Source organism: Anastrepha ludens, chromosome 4 (assembly GCF_028408465.1).
Source record: "Anastrepha ludens isolate Willacy chromosome 4, idAnaLude1.1, whole genome shotgun sequence".
In the NCBI taxonomy this organism is placed as follows: domain Eukaryota; kingdom Metazoa; phylum Arthropoda; class Insecta; order Diptera; family Tephritidae; genus Anastrepha; species Anastrepha ludens.
This window is the reverse complement of record NC_071500.1, coordinates 41,823,607-41,839,750: the sequence shown is the minus strand read 5'-3', so window position 1 is coordinate 41,839,750 and position 16,144 is coordinate 41,823,607. Positions and strand designations below refer to the sequence as shown.

At 38.2% G+C, this 16,144-nt stretch overlaps 1 protein-coding gene across 3 annotated transcripts; it reads left to right on the top strand.

The window, feature by feature from the left end:
• The first annotated feature begins 313 nt into the window (after window positions 1-313).
• On the top strand, window positions 314-11,804 carry LOC128862096 (zinc finger CCCH domain-containing protein 13). 3 transcript variants are annotated; one of them, XM_054100524.1, is made up of 8 exons: window positions 314-485; window positions 676-974; window positions 2,644-2,691; window positions 3,489-3,913; window positions 4,569-5,259; window positions 9,555-9,878; window positions 10,668-11,299; window positions 11,357-11,804. In XM_054100524.1, the coding sequence occupies exons 2-8, from the start codon at window positions 687-689 to the stop codon at window positions 11,592-11,594; spliced, it is 2,646 nt and encodes an 881-aa protein (XP_053956499.1). In that variant the 5' UTR covers window positions 314-485; window positions 676-686; the 3' UTR covers window positions 11,595-11,804. The 3 variants fall into 3 exon arrangements, with proteins under 3 accessions (XP_053956499.1, XP_053956497.1, XP_053956498.1); XM_054100522.1 differs by having other exon boundaries at window positions 4,551-5,259; XM_054100523.1 differs by having other exon boundaries at window positions 637-974; window positions 4,551-5,259.
• Window positions 11,805-16,144: the final 4,340 nt, after the last annotated feature.

Here is a 16,144-nt window from a genome sequence, read left to right as displayed (position 1 = left end):
ATACAACCCTGACTGTATAAATACATTCCCAAACATTTTTTCATAAGCTTATAAACTTTGCTTAAATAGTTTTTTATATACATTTTGACAATTCATTTATCAAATTATCACTCTATATGATTCCCACCATCAATATTATTATATAAATACTAATAATTTAATAATATTTATCGTCTGAATGAGCACTGAGTGAAATTCTAGCAAGGTTTTATGCCCAACTTATAGGGGGCGCGCTTGTAAATTTGGCACTACTTTATAATTTTTCCTCTTCCTACATATCGATAAGTTATATACACGACTTGGCTGCACTCTATGTTTCATTCTACTTCGCTAAAATTTTCGGACGCCATTGTGTGAAAAGTTTTTAACTCGTAAAGAAGTGTGAATAAATAGTGAAATAGTACGATTTCTATTATAAAAATAATTGAATTTAAAGGTTAAGCCAAGTGAAGTTTATAAAAGAAAAGATTTAAGACAGCTCTAGTGTAAGTATTATGCAAGATATACTAGAAGCCTTTGTTAGCGCCTCGTGCGATTGATTTTTAAGCGTTCTAGCCGGTTCGGTCGAATTAGGGGTTAACAGGGTGAACCTTATCTACGAAGACTGTACCAACATATGTATCCATATTTGAATAGAATTTGTGTATACATACATACATAAAAATTGAATTACAGCTACATTTAAAATGCGTGGCGGACGTGGTGGATATAATTCCCGAGGCTCGGGCTCCAGCCGTGGTGGCAACAATTATCGTAGTAATAATTATGGACGCATGCAAAATTCAAGCGGAAGGTCTGGTGGGCGTGATGGCTACAATCATAGTTACAACAGTAGTGGAGGAAATTCACGTTATAACAACTATAATTCCGGAGCGAGTGGCAGCGGTGGGCATTATGATCGCAACAGGGATCGCTTCAATAATAGTTCTGCCGGTGGAAGTCGTCATGAATCTGGGCATAAGAGAAATTATCGCGTAAGTATACTAACAATGCTCTATAACGGCGCCGTCGCAGTATAAGATGCTAACTCTAATCAAAATCGGACAGCAGATCTGGGAAAATATTAAGTAACAACTACATACTAAAAATTTCAAAATAAGCTGTTTATACTCTTGATTTAAAATAAAAATTCGCTTCCTTTTAATTTATAAATGGGAAAAACGGAATGAGTTAATTTAACCAAGAGGTGAAGTTAGCAACTTCTACCGCGGCGGCGTCAATATTTATTATATATCCATTAAATACGTAGGCTGGAGTTTAGAACAGTGCCGATCTTGGAATTTCTGGCAAACTATAATGTTTTTTTTAATGAAACTTGGTGGAGATGTTAGTGAGGTGTTAAGGAACACTCTTTATAACTTTAAATTAATCGGGAAATAATAATTTTTTAATTATTTACATTCAAAATGCCCTTGGGAACATCAGTATAATTTGCCACATTACACTCTATATTTTTTAACATTTCACTATAAATCACCAAATATACACTCACACGCGTGTTTTTACCGATTTTTATGCTAATATTTTAATTATATCTATTAAAATTAAATGCAAATACATTTGCCTATGCAATCACATTCCAATTTTAAGCGCGAATAAGAAGAAGATTGGAATGCCAACAGTATGGTGTTGCCGGATGCCTGCAAATGAAAACAAAAAAATAAGTTCTTAAGTTTAGTCTTAATCATGGGGGTCGGGGTTATTGTGCCTCCTTATTACATACACGCATATGACGTTTTAATTTTGGGTTCAATGGTTTTAACACAGAAAGGAGTTTTACGCAAAAATACTGTGGATTGCGTAGCCGGAGTTGGACTGATGAGGGTTATTTTTTTGAAGCGCGGCCGAAGGCCGCCCACGCAAAAAGGAGTTCTACGCAAAAATACTGTGGATTGCGTAGCCGGAGTTGGACTGATGAGGGTTATTTTTTTTGAAGCGCGGCCGAAAGCCGCCCACGCGAAAGGGAGTTCTACGCAAAAATACTGTGGATTGCGTAGCCGGAGTTGGACTGATGAGGGTTATTTTTTTGAAGCGCGGCCGAAGGCCGCCCACGCGAAAAGGAGTTCTACGCAAAAATACTGTGGATTGCGTAGCCGGAGTTGGACTGATGAGGGTTATTTTTTTGAAGCGCGGCCGAAGGCCGCCCACGCGAAAAGGAGTTCTACGCAAAAATACTGTGTTAATCAATTTAATTACTTTATTATTTTTTGTGATACGCTTAATTTCATTGTTTTTAAGTTTAAATGAGTTGTATGTTTTTATTTTCAAATTCATTTCTCAACTTTAAATTACAGCAAAAAATACTGCAGTTTTACAATGAACCTTCCACTGAACATCCCTGCGTGCGAACTTCGTTTTCATTTCAGGTGTATGGCAACACCAACTTTTCGCTAAATTATAGAACTTTAACATTAAATTACTTAAAAACTATAAGCCTCCGGCAGGTTCTGTTTTCAGTTTTAAGATGAGGATACACCCCTCTATCACCCCCTTTTTACCGTTTTTTCCAAAGCGATCGGCACTATACTAAATTCTAGCCAATACGTATACATTTATTCATGAACTCGTTTAAAATGGAGCATTAGTTGGAGTATTCCATTATTCCGAATCTCTAAAAGTTTTAATAAGAATCACATTTTATAGGATACTTCGCGCGAACGCACTGATGATAGGAAGCGCTCACGACAAGATGTAAGTAAAATGCTAAGCAATACAGGAATAATTTAAGAAATTATTTTAACAGGGAGTTAATAATATTCCCTTGTAGTTGATTTATCTTGCCTATTAACATGAAATTTTATGTATATTTATGCACGAATAGAAATTTATTTAGAAAGGTCGAATTTCGAAAGGCGTGAAACCAAAATATAAGCCATTAGCCACAATTGACTGAGAAAATTCTATAACTTTGCCACCAAAGCGAACAGAGTGCGTTCAAAGAGAGAAACTCTGCAATTGCTGTGTGGCAGAGTTGGGCGATTTCGACCAAAGATACTAAGGCTCTTGATCGCAAGTATTGATTATAGAGCAACGACGCCAATGTTATCGTCGATTTATTGAATTTAATTGGGTTCGAGATATATGTACGACGCATTTAAAATATGACTAACGAAAGTTAAATAAAATAATATAAATATTTATTTTGAGCTGTTATCAACTACAGAGGTAAATCAACTCCTCCGATGCTCCCCATAAGCATTCATATATTACAAAAATTTAATAGAACAATACTTTCTGAAGATGATATCCACGATTTCCATATCGATTATGTGTATCTTATAGTCTCGAAGAGCTTTTTAGGAGATTTGCCAATGCCGCAGTGATACCTCCCCTTTTTACCCAATTCCTAAACAATATAAAATTAAAACTCATGTTAAAACCACACAAAAATTTAAATACATAATTGACAGAATCTAAGTGCTCAAAAACGTGTATAGTAAATTCTCTAAGAATACATAAAACAAAATCATCCTCATCATCGTCAACAGGACTATCGGCGTAACTCATCAACAGGACGTGGTAATCGCACGCCACCGCCCCCTCCTCCACCAATGGTCTCGTCAGTAACAACATCGACCTACCGTAGTACCGGTGGCGCCAATACATCTAGCAATTCGTATCGCGGTACGAATTCACGTAACGATAGAGATGACTCTGCCGCAAATACCAGCCGTCACCGTTCTTCACCGATGGGCATACAAAAGCGTCCCATACGCTCCGGTTACGTTTCAAGAGCTCGTGGTAATATTTCATCATATCGTGGGGGTATGCGCACCACTATGCTAAGGGGCGGTGTGCGCATCATTCGCAACAACCGGAATGAATCAAACGATTTACGCATTATGCGCCGAAAGCTGTTGTATGCACAACAAAAAGATCGTGCGCGTGTAATAAAAATACAGCGCCTTACAAGGTAATTAGAAAAACAGAACAAACTGCATAATTGCATTTGAGTTGACTCGAGTTAAGTTGTTGTGAGTTGAGTTATATTAAAATGTCTTGAGGCTGAGTAAAAGGACTTAATATTTATTGAACCAACTATGGAACTGTATGAAAGACAAAAATATAAAATCGAAGTACGCAGGATAAAATCAGCGTATGTGGTTTGGGTTTGGTTGTAAACTTATTCTATTTAGAATTCATACTTTTCAAACAAACACTGCAAATAATTTGCAATGCATACCTACGTTTCCAACGCATAAATTATAAGGAACTCTTCAATGTTGCAACAGACGTTGTAACAGTTCAGAGCTGAAAACACTCATTTTGAAACACTTATTACAGCCCGGGGTTTATTTGTATTTTTATCTTAAACTGCTGAATTCATTGCTCTTTGACTCATTTCTGAATAACCAAAGCGGCAATGATGTGCAATAGCTTAAAAATCGAGAGTCGTGTGTGTTTGATGCATATATGCAACCTATCCAATAGCAGCTGATTGATTTTCCACTCGAAGCATTTTGTAAAACAAACTTTTAGCATCAGAAAGTACAACTTAACTTTGCTCATCAATTAATGTACCACTTTTGCGTTTGCGCTACAAAAAATAGCTCATTACGTCGCCGCAGGATAATGCGTCGTTCGAAGAGTCCACGCCGTTCACGAACCAAGAAGGACGATTCATCAGATGACGAAGAGGATAATGACAAAGACAACGACAGTGATAAGGATGGTAGCAAGAGTGACTCCGATACTAAGAAGAAATCGTCAAAACGTAGCAGTAGTAAACGGGCCAAGTCTTCTGAAAAGGGTGATGAAGCCGAAAAAGGTGAGGATGATGATGGTGATGACGATGATGAAGATAATGAAGGAGACGATATCAAAGAGGAATCTAAGTCGGCAAAAAAGAGTAAAAAGGGTGAGGATTCATCAGCAGAAACTGATGATCACAAGGATGATGAAGATGAAGAAGGTGGTGATGGCGAAGTTGAAGGTGGTGCAGCAGGTGATGCGAATGCTGATAAAGAGAAGGATAGTGGTGAAAAAGATGTAAAGAAAGAAGGTAAGAAAAAAGAGAAGGATGATGAAGATCGCAAAAAGGATAAGTCCAAGAAGAGTTCATCGTCTTCGAAGAAGGACAAGGATAAGGGTAAAGAAGGCAAAGATAAGCGTAAGAAGGACGACCACAGCGATGATGAATCTGAGAAAAAGGATAAGAAGGTGCATAGCTCGCGACGAGATGATTACAAACCCCGGAACTCTGGTTCGCGCGTCAATCTGAAGTGCATTCACTGTCACATGAGCTGTTTCACTTACCTAGTAAGTTATACCCTTTTTTATTTATTTCTGTATTGTATGCATTGCTTGTATATACGAGCATGAATGTATATGTTAAGTATGTACATGTCTATTTCAAAGAATGTTACAACTTGGAAAACAGAATTCGGTTACAATTTTTTAAGATGAAAGATTTTTACATTTCAAAAATATGTGAAAATTACTTTAATTTCTTATTTACATCTTTCATAAAATTTTTTTATTTATGGGAAGATTTTTCTATGTCCGAATAAGCGAAAATTGGCAAAATCACGTACGATTCTTGTGAAAACTCTTGGTGATTAATGCCTCTGAACTGGCATGAGTACCCATCTTGTATTTTGGATATACTAAGCCAACCATAGGGGACAGATTTAATGGTACTGCACTCATTTCTGCGTTTTGTTTCTTTTTCAAACTTGATCTTTCCATAAAAGTTTTCGTCATCTCTATTTTCCGGCCTGAATGCCGATTTTTTTTTTTCTTGGGCAAAACTCCCCATATGGACAACCTCCATACGCGTGTTTCGTTCCGCCAGCGTTAATGAGGAACTTAATTGGTTCCCACGACAGTCGGTTCTGCGTAACAAAAGCGACGGATTTATATCCGGCCAAGTACTGTCACTTCAGCAGCATTCACACAACATGTGTGTGGATTGGTCATGCTGCTACAACATCAACAATTTATGTAATTGAAATACAGTGCACTCGCGATAACTCGAACTAATTAAAACAGGCGCTGTTCGATTTATCGAATTTGTTCGACTTATCAATTGAGTGTGCTATGTTAAAAAAACAGTCATCGATATCGATTTTTTTCAATTAAATTTATTTATTTATTTACATATGGATATGAACATGAATATGTTTAAAATAATTAATTCGTTTCAATATTTTTCATCAAATATTTGGCAGTCTTTGTGTCAGTTACACAAAAAAAGTCAGCTTTAACAGAAAAGTTAGGCCGAAAAGAAAGTTGTAATGTGTGTTTGTCTTTTCTTGCCTGCAGCAATGTTGAATATGACTTTTTCACGCAGCAATTGAAGAGTGTTAACCTTTGCGGGGCTTACTTGTTCAGTTGTGGCCCACTGAATTACCTTATTGATAGAGCTAACTGCCTCCTCAGATGATATCCGCTCACATGTCTCAGTTGTGTTGTTAAACTCAGACTCAGAATCACTAGTTTCAATTATTACTTCTGTGTCGGTAAATTCGGCACCATCATTCCATTTGTTAACATCATAAAGCGTAAATTCGACCTGTAAATTATGTTTTTCATGTTATGTTCTTTCAAGATGAGTCCACTTATTGGGTAATCCTTTTTTCTTTGGCACAGAAACCATTTGTATAAAGCGGCTTTCATTTTAGGAAACTCAGAAGCTTGCAATTTGGTCAATGCAAGATGTTGTTCCCAGAAAACTAACGGGATATTAACGTCGAAATATTCATATGGACAATACACTAGTATACATATAATTTATATACATACTAGCATCACCCAGTGGGCTTCGCACCACCATACACAAAATGTTTTTTTTATATCGCAAGAAATTTTTCATATTAAGTTTTCTTTATAGAACTCGTAAAATGTTTAAACAGTTGAATTAGTTGATTTTTTTCATTCAACATACTTTCTAAAGATGTCACAATAGCCTTTTCTGTACTTTTTTAAAATTTGATTGTGGTGGTCACCTATATACAGGTAAGGTGAAAGAGCCGATAAAAACTTGTAATTAAACTTTGATTCTTTAATTTCCATTTCAATTTTTTACGCTAAATAAATTATGCTAAAATAAATTAAGTTAAAAATGTTTTTCCAGTTCCTTGAATGCTCCAGTTTTTATTATATTTTCGCCCAAAATTAATATTAACATAATACACTTACAACCACAACAGTACAACAGAAACGCTCATAAGCGGCTGTGTATTTGTTATTGTTTTTCCCATACAGGCATTTCGTATGAGAAGAAACCATTACTCACATAAAATATCATAACTCAGGAACGGCTTCACCGATTTCAATCAAACTTCACACAAACTACCTCCTCAAAGATAGAAAAGAACTCTAAAATTTTTGTGTCAATCAGTTCGGCGGTTCTTGAGTTATAAGATTACCAAGTAAATGTAATATATATAATAACTTCACACAAACTACCTCCTCAAAGATAGAAAAGAACTCTAAAATTTTTGTGTCAATCAGTTCGGCGGTTCTTGAGTTATAAGATTACCAAGTAAATGTAATATATAACGACAACTTGAAATAACCCAGGATCAGCAGTGTGGTTAGGAATTTCAGCTGATATAAGGCTATCGATTTGATCCGGAGTTATTTTATGTACCAGCCAAATTAGTATATGTGCGTGCGGCAATCCCCTTTTCTGCCATTGGATGGAGTACATATGGCAACGCACCTCCCCAAATACATATAATTTCACAATTAAATCCATAAGTGCTTTACATTTTTGCCGAAATGGATACTCATGTGGTTCAAACACATCCTAGGGTTATCCAGGTCCACGTTTTGGTCTATATCTCGAGACCCTAGTTACGGAGGGGCATTAAAAATACTCTATACTATAGAATCATCAGCAGCTTCCATTTGCTACCCATATTGTACAAACACATCCTAGGGTTACCCGGGTCCACGTTTTGGATTATATCTCGAGACCCTAGTCACGGAACGGTATGAAAAATACTCTATACTATAGAAATCATCAACAGCTCCCATTTGCTACCCATATTGTACGAACACATCCTTAAGTTATCGGGGTCCACATTTTGGGCGATATCTCGAGACCCTAGTCACGGAGCGGCATCAAAAATACTCTATACTATAGAATCATCAGCAGCTTCCATTTGCTACCCATATTGTACAAACACATCCTAGGGTTACCCGGGTCCACGTTTTGGATTATATCTCGAGACCCTAGTCACGGAACGGTATGAAAAATACTCTATACTATAGAAATCATCAACAGCTCCCATTTGCTACCCATATTGTACGAACACATCCTTAAGTTATCGGGGTCCACATTTTGGGCGATATCTCGAGACCCTAGTTACGGAGGGGCATTAAAAATACTCTATATTATAGAATCATCAGCAGCTTCCATTTGCTACCCATATTGTACAAACACATCCTAGGGTTACCCGGGTCCACGTTTTGGATTATATCTCGAGACCCTAGTCACGGAACGGTATGAAAAATACTCTATACTATAGAAATCATCAACAGCTTCCATTTGCTACCCATATTGTACGAACACATCCTTAAGTTATCGGGGTCCACATTTTGGGCGATATCTCGAGACCCTAGCCACGGAGCGGCATCAAAAATACTCTATACTATAGAATCATCAGCAGCTTCCATTTGCTACCCATATTGTACGAACACATCTTTAAGTTATCGGGGTCCACATTTTGGGCGATATCTCGAGACCCTAGTCACGGAGCGGCATCAAAAATACTCTATACTATAGAATCATCAACAGCTTCCATTTGCTACCCATATTGTACAAACACATCCTAGGGTTACCCGGGTTCACGTTTTGGCCTATTTCTCGAGACTCTGGTATCCGATTCTTAAAATTTTAAAACACAAACCATCTACTGAATAGTCCAAACAAAGCCTAAAAATTTGGTTTGGATAGGTGAGCCCGTTCTTGAGTTATAAGATTACCAAGGAAATGTAACTTCTTTTTATATATATAGATACTATTACATATGTATGTATGTACAAAATGTACATGTTTGAAAAGAATGTGTGTACAAATAAATTTGTTTTTTTGTTCGAGTTATAGCGCTTTAAAATTGTTCGAGTTACAAACTAGTCAATAGGGAAAAAAATGTGTTCGAGTTAGCACGTCGTTCGACTTAGCGGCTATTCGAGTTACCGCGAGTGCACTGTATATAATATAGATTTTTTTTTTTTTTAATATTTCTTAGATTACGAGTTATAGAGATTTTTGTCCTACAAAAACGACTAGGAAAAAAATTAACGATGTCGTTCGGCTGAAAAAAACAATTCAAAATATCTGGGGAAACAAATTACATATATTTGGTTATCCACGGGCCGTACTTTGTTTTGAATTTTCCACAGTCCTTGGCCGGATACAAATATGGGTAGTTCCTGTAACATATAACCAACTGCCACCACACAGTTCCAGCTTCTCAGCTTGAATATATTATACACATCTGTACCCTAGTATTAAAATGTTTCATACCTGAAAGCATGCGAGTTCTTATTTAAATATTTTTACTATATTTTGAAAATTTCTAAAAGTATTTGCATTTTTATAGGATTACCAACAACATTTGTACTGTCGTACTCATAGGAATGCAATTCGACAAATTTCGCTCCGACAAAAGGCACATTTGCTACGTCTGCGTGCTCGCCAGCGAGCTGCACAACGTGAAATCGAAGAAAACTCGAAGGAGGAATACGAATCTAAGTTTTGTCACCTATGCCGTCTGCATTATCGCCAACCTAAGGCTAAACATCAATTGTCGGAGCACCATAAGACTATGAAAAAGTTCTTAATGCCATACTGTTCCACATGTCATTTGGCATTCAAGAGCCCAATGCTCTATGAAACGCATCGCTGCTCGTTGGAGCACTTAAAGGTGAGCCTCTTTTTGATTACTATACCACGTTATTGTTAGTGAATTATTACCGGTGTTGAAGTTTGCTTAAATAATTGCTAAAGAAATTTTAACACGTTGAACGCGGTATTCTTACTGATATTTCTGAGCTTTTCACTCGGCCGGCAGAAAGTGGCCACTTTTTAAGTATGCGATAATGCATTATTATTATCCTCTTTCGGACAAAAAATATCTGTTACGGGATTCCGGAGACAATTCGTAAATTTACTAACCCAGCGAGTACATGAGCAATTTCCACTTTTGGAAAGAAAAATGGTTCATAAATTACAGAAAAAGGAATTAGACGTCCATAAAGTTCGGAAATACTGTTTTGGTTGATATGATGAAAATTCAAAATTATTTGGCTCTAAGAAAGCCAAAAATTTAACAAAAACTATTATATAAATGTAGATGTGAAAATCCCAGCCATACTTTTTCTTAGAATGCTTCAATAAAGCTCATAAAAACTTGACTACATTCATTCAGATTACATTTATCGTTTAACTTGAATACTGTCGGTTCCACGAAAAGCGTCCAGAGTCCGCAGCCGGCCACGGCGAAAGATCAACGCCAGTCGCCAGAAACCGGAGTCGCACTCAACTTATTAAGGTCCATTAGATAACAAAAAAAACCCTCAAGCATATGGAATAATTCAGTTCTCGCATTTTTTTGTCAAAGTGTTTTTGGCTTTAACTGCAATAACGCAATTCCTTCAAATATTCTTGTATACAGTAATTTATTATTACTCTACCATCTGATCTCAAATTGCAGCGCAAGTCACGCAAACGTGATTCGGATAGCGACAACAGCGATGAGGATACTCGCGAAATTGATCTGAACAAATTCTTAACTGTCGATTCGGTAGGTGAAATTGACGAAATAGATGATATGGATGTGGACGCTCTACTGAACGAGGCAGAAGGTGGTACAGATGGCGAGGAGAACAGCAAAGAACGTCAACCCGTGGGCGCATCGTTCATAAAGAAAGTTGATGCATACTTTTGTGAACTGTGCAATCATTACTCAGTTGCAAGTGACTCTGTAGAAGCATATGCCAAGAAGCATTGCCTACTACGCTCCCATCTCAAAGCGTTCTTGCGTAGTAAGGAAGAAGAAGAGAAAGCAGCGAAAAAAGAAAAGGCAAAGGAAGAAAAAGAGAGTGATAATGTTGCTAAAGACTCCATCAAGAAAGAAAAGGAACTTGGTGAAGAGGAGGAGGAGGATAAAAATGCTACCGAAGAAAATGGTCACGAGAGTGGTGGCGAAGAAGGTGAAGAAGGTGCTGAGGATAAGCTTTGGGAGGATGTCGATAAGGACTTGGGTGATTTATTACGCGAAGTTGGGCCAGAAGATCGAGATGACGAAGAAGAAGACGAATCGGTGCTCAATATTGATATTGAAAGGTTAGTATAAAATATGTCTACTCTAAATAAATTATATAATTGTAAACGGAATTATAGTGAAAAACCCAAGGCCAAGGAGGTAAATGGCAAGAAAGAGGAACCCGCTGCTGCACCTCCAGCACCGGCACCAGCACCAGTTGCGGCTGAGGTCAAAGAAGTTAAAGAAGTAGTAAAAGTTGCAACTAAGACCCAAGCAACACCAGGCAAACCAAAACCACAACGCAAGGTGGGGTCGAGCACCAAAACCGCTGCAGTATCAAGTGAGACTAAGGAGAAAGGTGCAACAGCAAAATAAGATGCGAATATTAATTTTACCTTTAGTAAACATAATAAACTTAAACTATTGGAGCAATACAAAGCCCTGTAGAATAACGCATAGGTTTTACGAACTGCTAAGAAAGGTGTTCTTATATAAATGTTTTAGCCGTTACTGATTAGTAATATAATATAATAATAATCATGCGAAAATAAAAAAGAACAAAACCAAAAACATTGGATCACTTTATTATATCATGGAAATGAAATTAAAAAGCTCTCCTGCAATATTTATGGTAATCTTATTTACCATTTGGGTAGAAGAAGTTGTAGGTGTAGTCAAAAATCCAGTTTCCCTAAAATACCTCCGAATCGTGGATTGTAGATTAGGGACCAGGCGATATGCAAAATTAGCAGAACGTTATGGCCCACCTACAACCTTAAGCAATCGTCAATATTGATAAGCATGAAACGGCAGGACGTCTAGAGACTAACGGCAGTCATAACTGGCTTTTGAAAGGACAGAATGTTAACCCCGGGCAAACCGCTGCTCGAGTGTCTCGAACAACTGTCTGGCTTAGATATCAACAACCTTTTTAGGATCCTGAACCGCACTGAACTGGATATAGTCATGCTGTAAATAAGCAACATTTTAAGCTACAAAACATTGTTCGTTTGGTCCTATAACCTTTAAAAAATTTGACTTGTCTTTGATGTATAAATATTTTGGGAGTGGCCAGGACGATTATTCTGCATATGGTCCAAGCGACTCGCAACTTCTGGGCTTCGCCCAAGTATCTTCTGAACATCCGTTCAAGAGCGAGCTAATGTGCGCTGGGTTTGAGACCCGTCACGTATCGGCACCCACGCCACTGTTGACAGTTATGATTTTAAGGTTGTGAGAGACTTCGGTTATCTAGGAACCAGCATTAACAACGATAGCTTCCCACGACAGTCGGTTCTACGTAACCGGAACGACCCGAATTTATATTCGGCCAAGGACTGTTACTTCAGCAGTATTCCTCGTACATGCACGGGCAATGTTATGCTGCTATAACAACAACAACATAGCAATGTCAGCCTTGAAATCCAAAGGGGAATCTCCCTTGCCAACAAGAGCTACTTTGGGCTAAGTAGGCAATTGAGTAGTAAAATCCTCTCTCGACGAACAAAACTAGCACTTTATAAGGATCTCAGCATACCCGTCCTAAAGTATGGCGCAGTAGCGTGGATGATGACAGCATCTGATGAGGCGTCCCATGGAATGTTTGAGAGAAAGATTCTGTGGAAAAATTTTTGAACCTTTGCACGTTGGCAACGGCGAATATCGCAGATGATGGAACGATGAGCTGTATGAACTTTACGGCGACATGGGCATAGCGCAGCAAATAAAGATTCAGCGGCTTCATTGGCTGAGTCATTTCCAAATGGATACAAACACTCTGGCTCTGAAAGAATTCGATACGGTACCAGCAAATAGTAGCAAAGGAAGAATGAAGACCTACTCTGCGTTGGAAAGATCAGGTGGCACGAGAAAGAAACGATTGGCGCATTTTATCAAACTCGCGCTAATCAAGAAGAAGATGAAGATCTGTGATATTTCCACAAGTAATAAAAGTGTTATTAAATTCAGTACATTAGAAATTTAAAACTTAATTACTTATATTCAGCAATAACGTCATTTTACAGAAGGGTCTAAGGGAGTTATAGTAGAATTTTATGACAATTATTTTTGAGGTACATTTCAACCTGCTATATCTCTCGGTTACGAGTATTTTTGGGCTTTCCTCGCAAATGAGACTAAAATTGCACATCTATTGAGGAATTAGAGAGTTAAAATGTCCCCCGTTATTTTTTTTTTTCATAGAACTCCTGAATATGAACACATATGTACTTTATGTATAATTGGCGCTTACACCTTGTTTGGGTGTTGGGCTGAGCTCCTATTTGTAGAGCTTAATGTTTTCCTCAAATGTAAGGGCCTGCAGTTAAACGCCGCCTTCGACGGCAAATGGTTTTTGAGGACCTTTTTAAAGCTAGAAGTACATACATTCGGTGGCTTGCCATTGTCTGCTGAAGACGGCCGCTATTAGAAGGAACTTTTTCTTCCAATTGGTGTTTCCTGCCGGCGTTTCGGGCCAGTGCCCTTGCGAATTGTACTCTTGCGACAACCTATTCGGTTACGGCGGCCGCTGAACTCATACACATACCTAAAATGTAAGGATCACTTAGTTTTCTATGCTGATTTGCCAAAGGAATGTGCAACAACATGAACACTTTGACCATCTAAAAAAAATCTGTCGCAAGCTTTAAAATCGCCAATACACATATTTTTGTTATCCATCTTGCCAGAATCCAATCGAAACCTTGTTACCTGTTTTTTTTTAGTTGTATGTGTGACGTAAGAGAACTGATTTAGGTTCATCTGGCAATGCATTCATTGCATGCATGTTGCAATAAACGAGTTCCGTAGTTAAATGACAATCGATTTTTATACCCGCACACTTGTGCTGAAGGGTATTATAATTTTCTTTACATAAAGGTTGATGATCTCAGTTTGGACGCCACATATCTTATTAGCATTCCTACCAAAATTTTACTGCCATTGCTGGACATTTGTAAAAATTACGTCATCCTGAGTAAATCTACCTCTGCGCGTGTTATCGATTTTTTACAGTTTGAAAAATGGATTTGAATTTGCAGCAACGAATTTGTATAATATTAAACTTTTGCGTTCAAAATGGATTCAATGGTGCAAAAACCCTAGAAATGTTGGTAAACTGATTCGCTAATGATACTCGAACGAAAACAGCCATGTATGAATGGCATGAATGTTTCAGAAGAGATCGTGAGGAAGACGAACGTAGTGGCAGACCGTCGACATAGAAAAGTGACGAAAACATCAATAAAGTGATAAGAATATCAATAACCATCTGGGAGCTGGCAGAGGACTGGAATATTGCTTATTGGCCCAAAGAATTTGTATTTCATGCAAAAAAAGGGCTGTGTTGATGTCGCCAAAGAGATGATTTCCAAGACTGAATCCGACCCAACATTCATCAAATGCATCATTACTGGAGACGAGATGTGGGTTTATGAGTAGACATCAGCCGGGTTAGTAGAGAGCTCCGAATGAACCAATACCAAAACCACGCCTTTTCAACCAAAAAAACGTAATGTTCACGGTTTTTATGTATTACAACGGAGTATACGGGGTATACACCGAATTTTTGCTAGAAGGTCAATAGTTAAGAAAGACTATTATTAGGGCATTATGGGCGTCAACGTGAAGTAATTCGTCAACTTCGACGAAGTAATTCGCCCAAAAAAAGACGGATTTGTGGGAAAACAACTCACAGATTTTGCATTGTGGCAACGCATCGTCGCATAATGCCATCATTATCTGCAAATTTTTGACCACAAACGAATCCATCCAACAGCCATCAAATTCATCTAATATGGCTCCCTGTGATTTTTTCTGTTTGTTCGAGGGGGCACGTTTTAATGTGAGGAGTCCCAAATCCAGTGCACAACCAGATATCCTGGGTTGCTTCGCCCTCTTACAATAGCTCACTCTCGAAAGGATGATCGGAAGCTAGCTAGAGGATACTTGGACGAAGCCCGGAAGTTGTGTGCTGCGTGGACATATGCAGAAGAATTGTCCCTGCCACTCCAAGTGAATGGCGATCAGGGATTTTCCTCACTTGCGTGGACTTCTACATATATAGAACTATTCTCCAATTAATCCCCCATATAAAATTTGGAAAATCTCGACATTCAGCACTGTAAACTACGGCGGCCGCCGTAGCCGAATGGGTTGGTGCGTGACTACCATTCGGAATTCACAGAGAGAACGTCGGTTCGAATCTCGGTGAAACACTAAAATTAAGAAAAACATTTTTCTAATAGCGGTTGCTCCTAGGCAGACAATGGCAAACCTCCGAGTGTATTTCTGCCATGAAAAAGCTCCTCATAAAAATATCTGCCGTTCGAAGTCGGCTTGAAACTGTAGGTCCCTCCATTTTTGGAACAACATCAAGGCGCACACCACAAATACGAGGAGGAGCTCGGCCAAACACCCAAAAAGGATGTACGCGCCAATTTTATAAAGGGTGTTTTTTTAGAGGTTAGGTTTTCAAGTTGGCACTACTTTTTTCGTAGATGGTCTTTTTGACAGCTGTCACTTGATTTATGCTCAGTTTGGTTTGCCATTTCATAATGAATAGACTTACACCTAATCAAGCGCGTCGCACGTTCGGTGAATGGGCCCAAAACGAGATGGCCACCGATCCCGATTTTCACAAGAAAATTTTGTTCAGCGATGAAGCTCACTTTTGGTTGAATGGGTATGTCAATAAGCAAAATTGTCGCATTTGGAGTGAACATAATCCACAAGCCATTGCTGAGACGCCGTTACATCCTCAAAAAGTCACTGTTTGGTGTGCTCTATGGGCAGAGGGAATCATTGGTCCATATTTCTTTAAAAATGAAGCCGGCCATAATGTTACAGTCAATGGAGAGCGCTATAGAGCCATGATTAATGACTTTTTCGTGCCTGAATTGGACGATGTTGATGTGGGCGACCTTTGG

Coding starts and splice junctions, on each gene's coding strand:
- LOC128862096 (XM_054100522.1), top strand. CDS start 687: ATGCGTGGCGGACGTGGTGGATATAATTCCCGAGGCTCGGGCTCCAGC. Junction 975..2,643: donor GGCATAAGAGAAATTATCGC/GTAAGTATACTA, acceptor CACATTTTATAG/GATACTTCGCGCGAACGCAC. Junction 2,692..3,488: donor GGAAGCGCTCACGACAAGAT/GTAAGTAAAATG, acceptor CATCGTCAACAG/GACTATCGGCGTAACTCATC.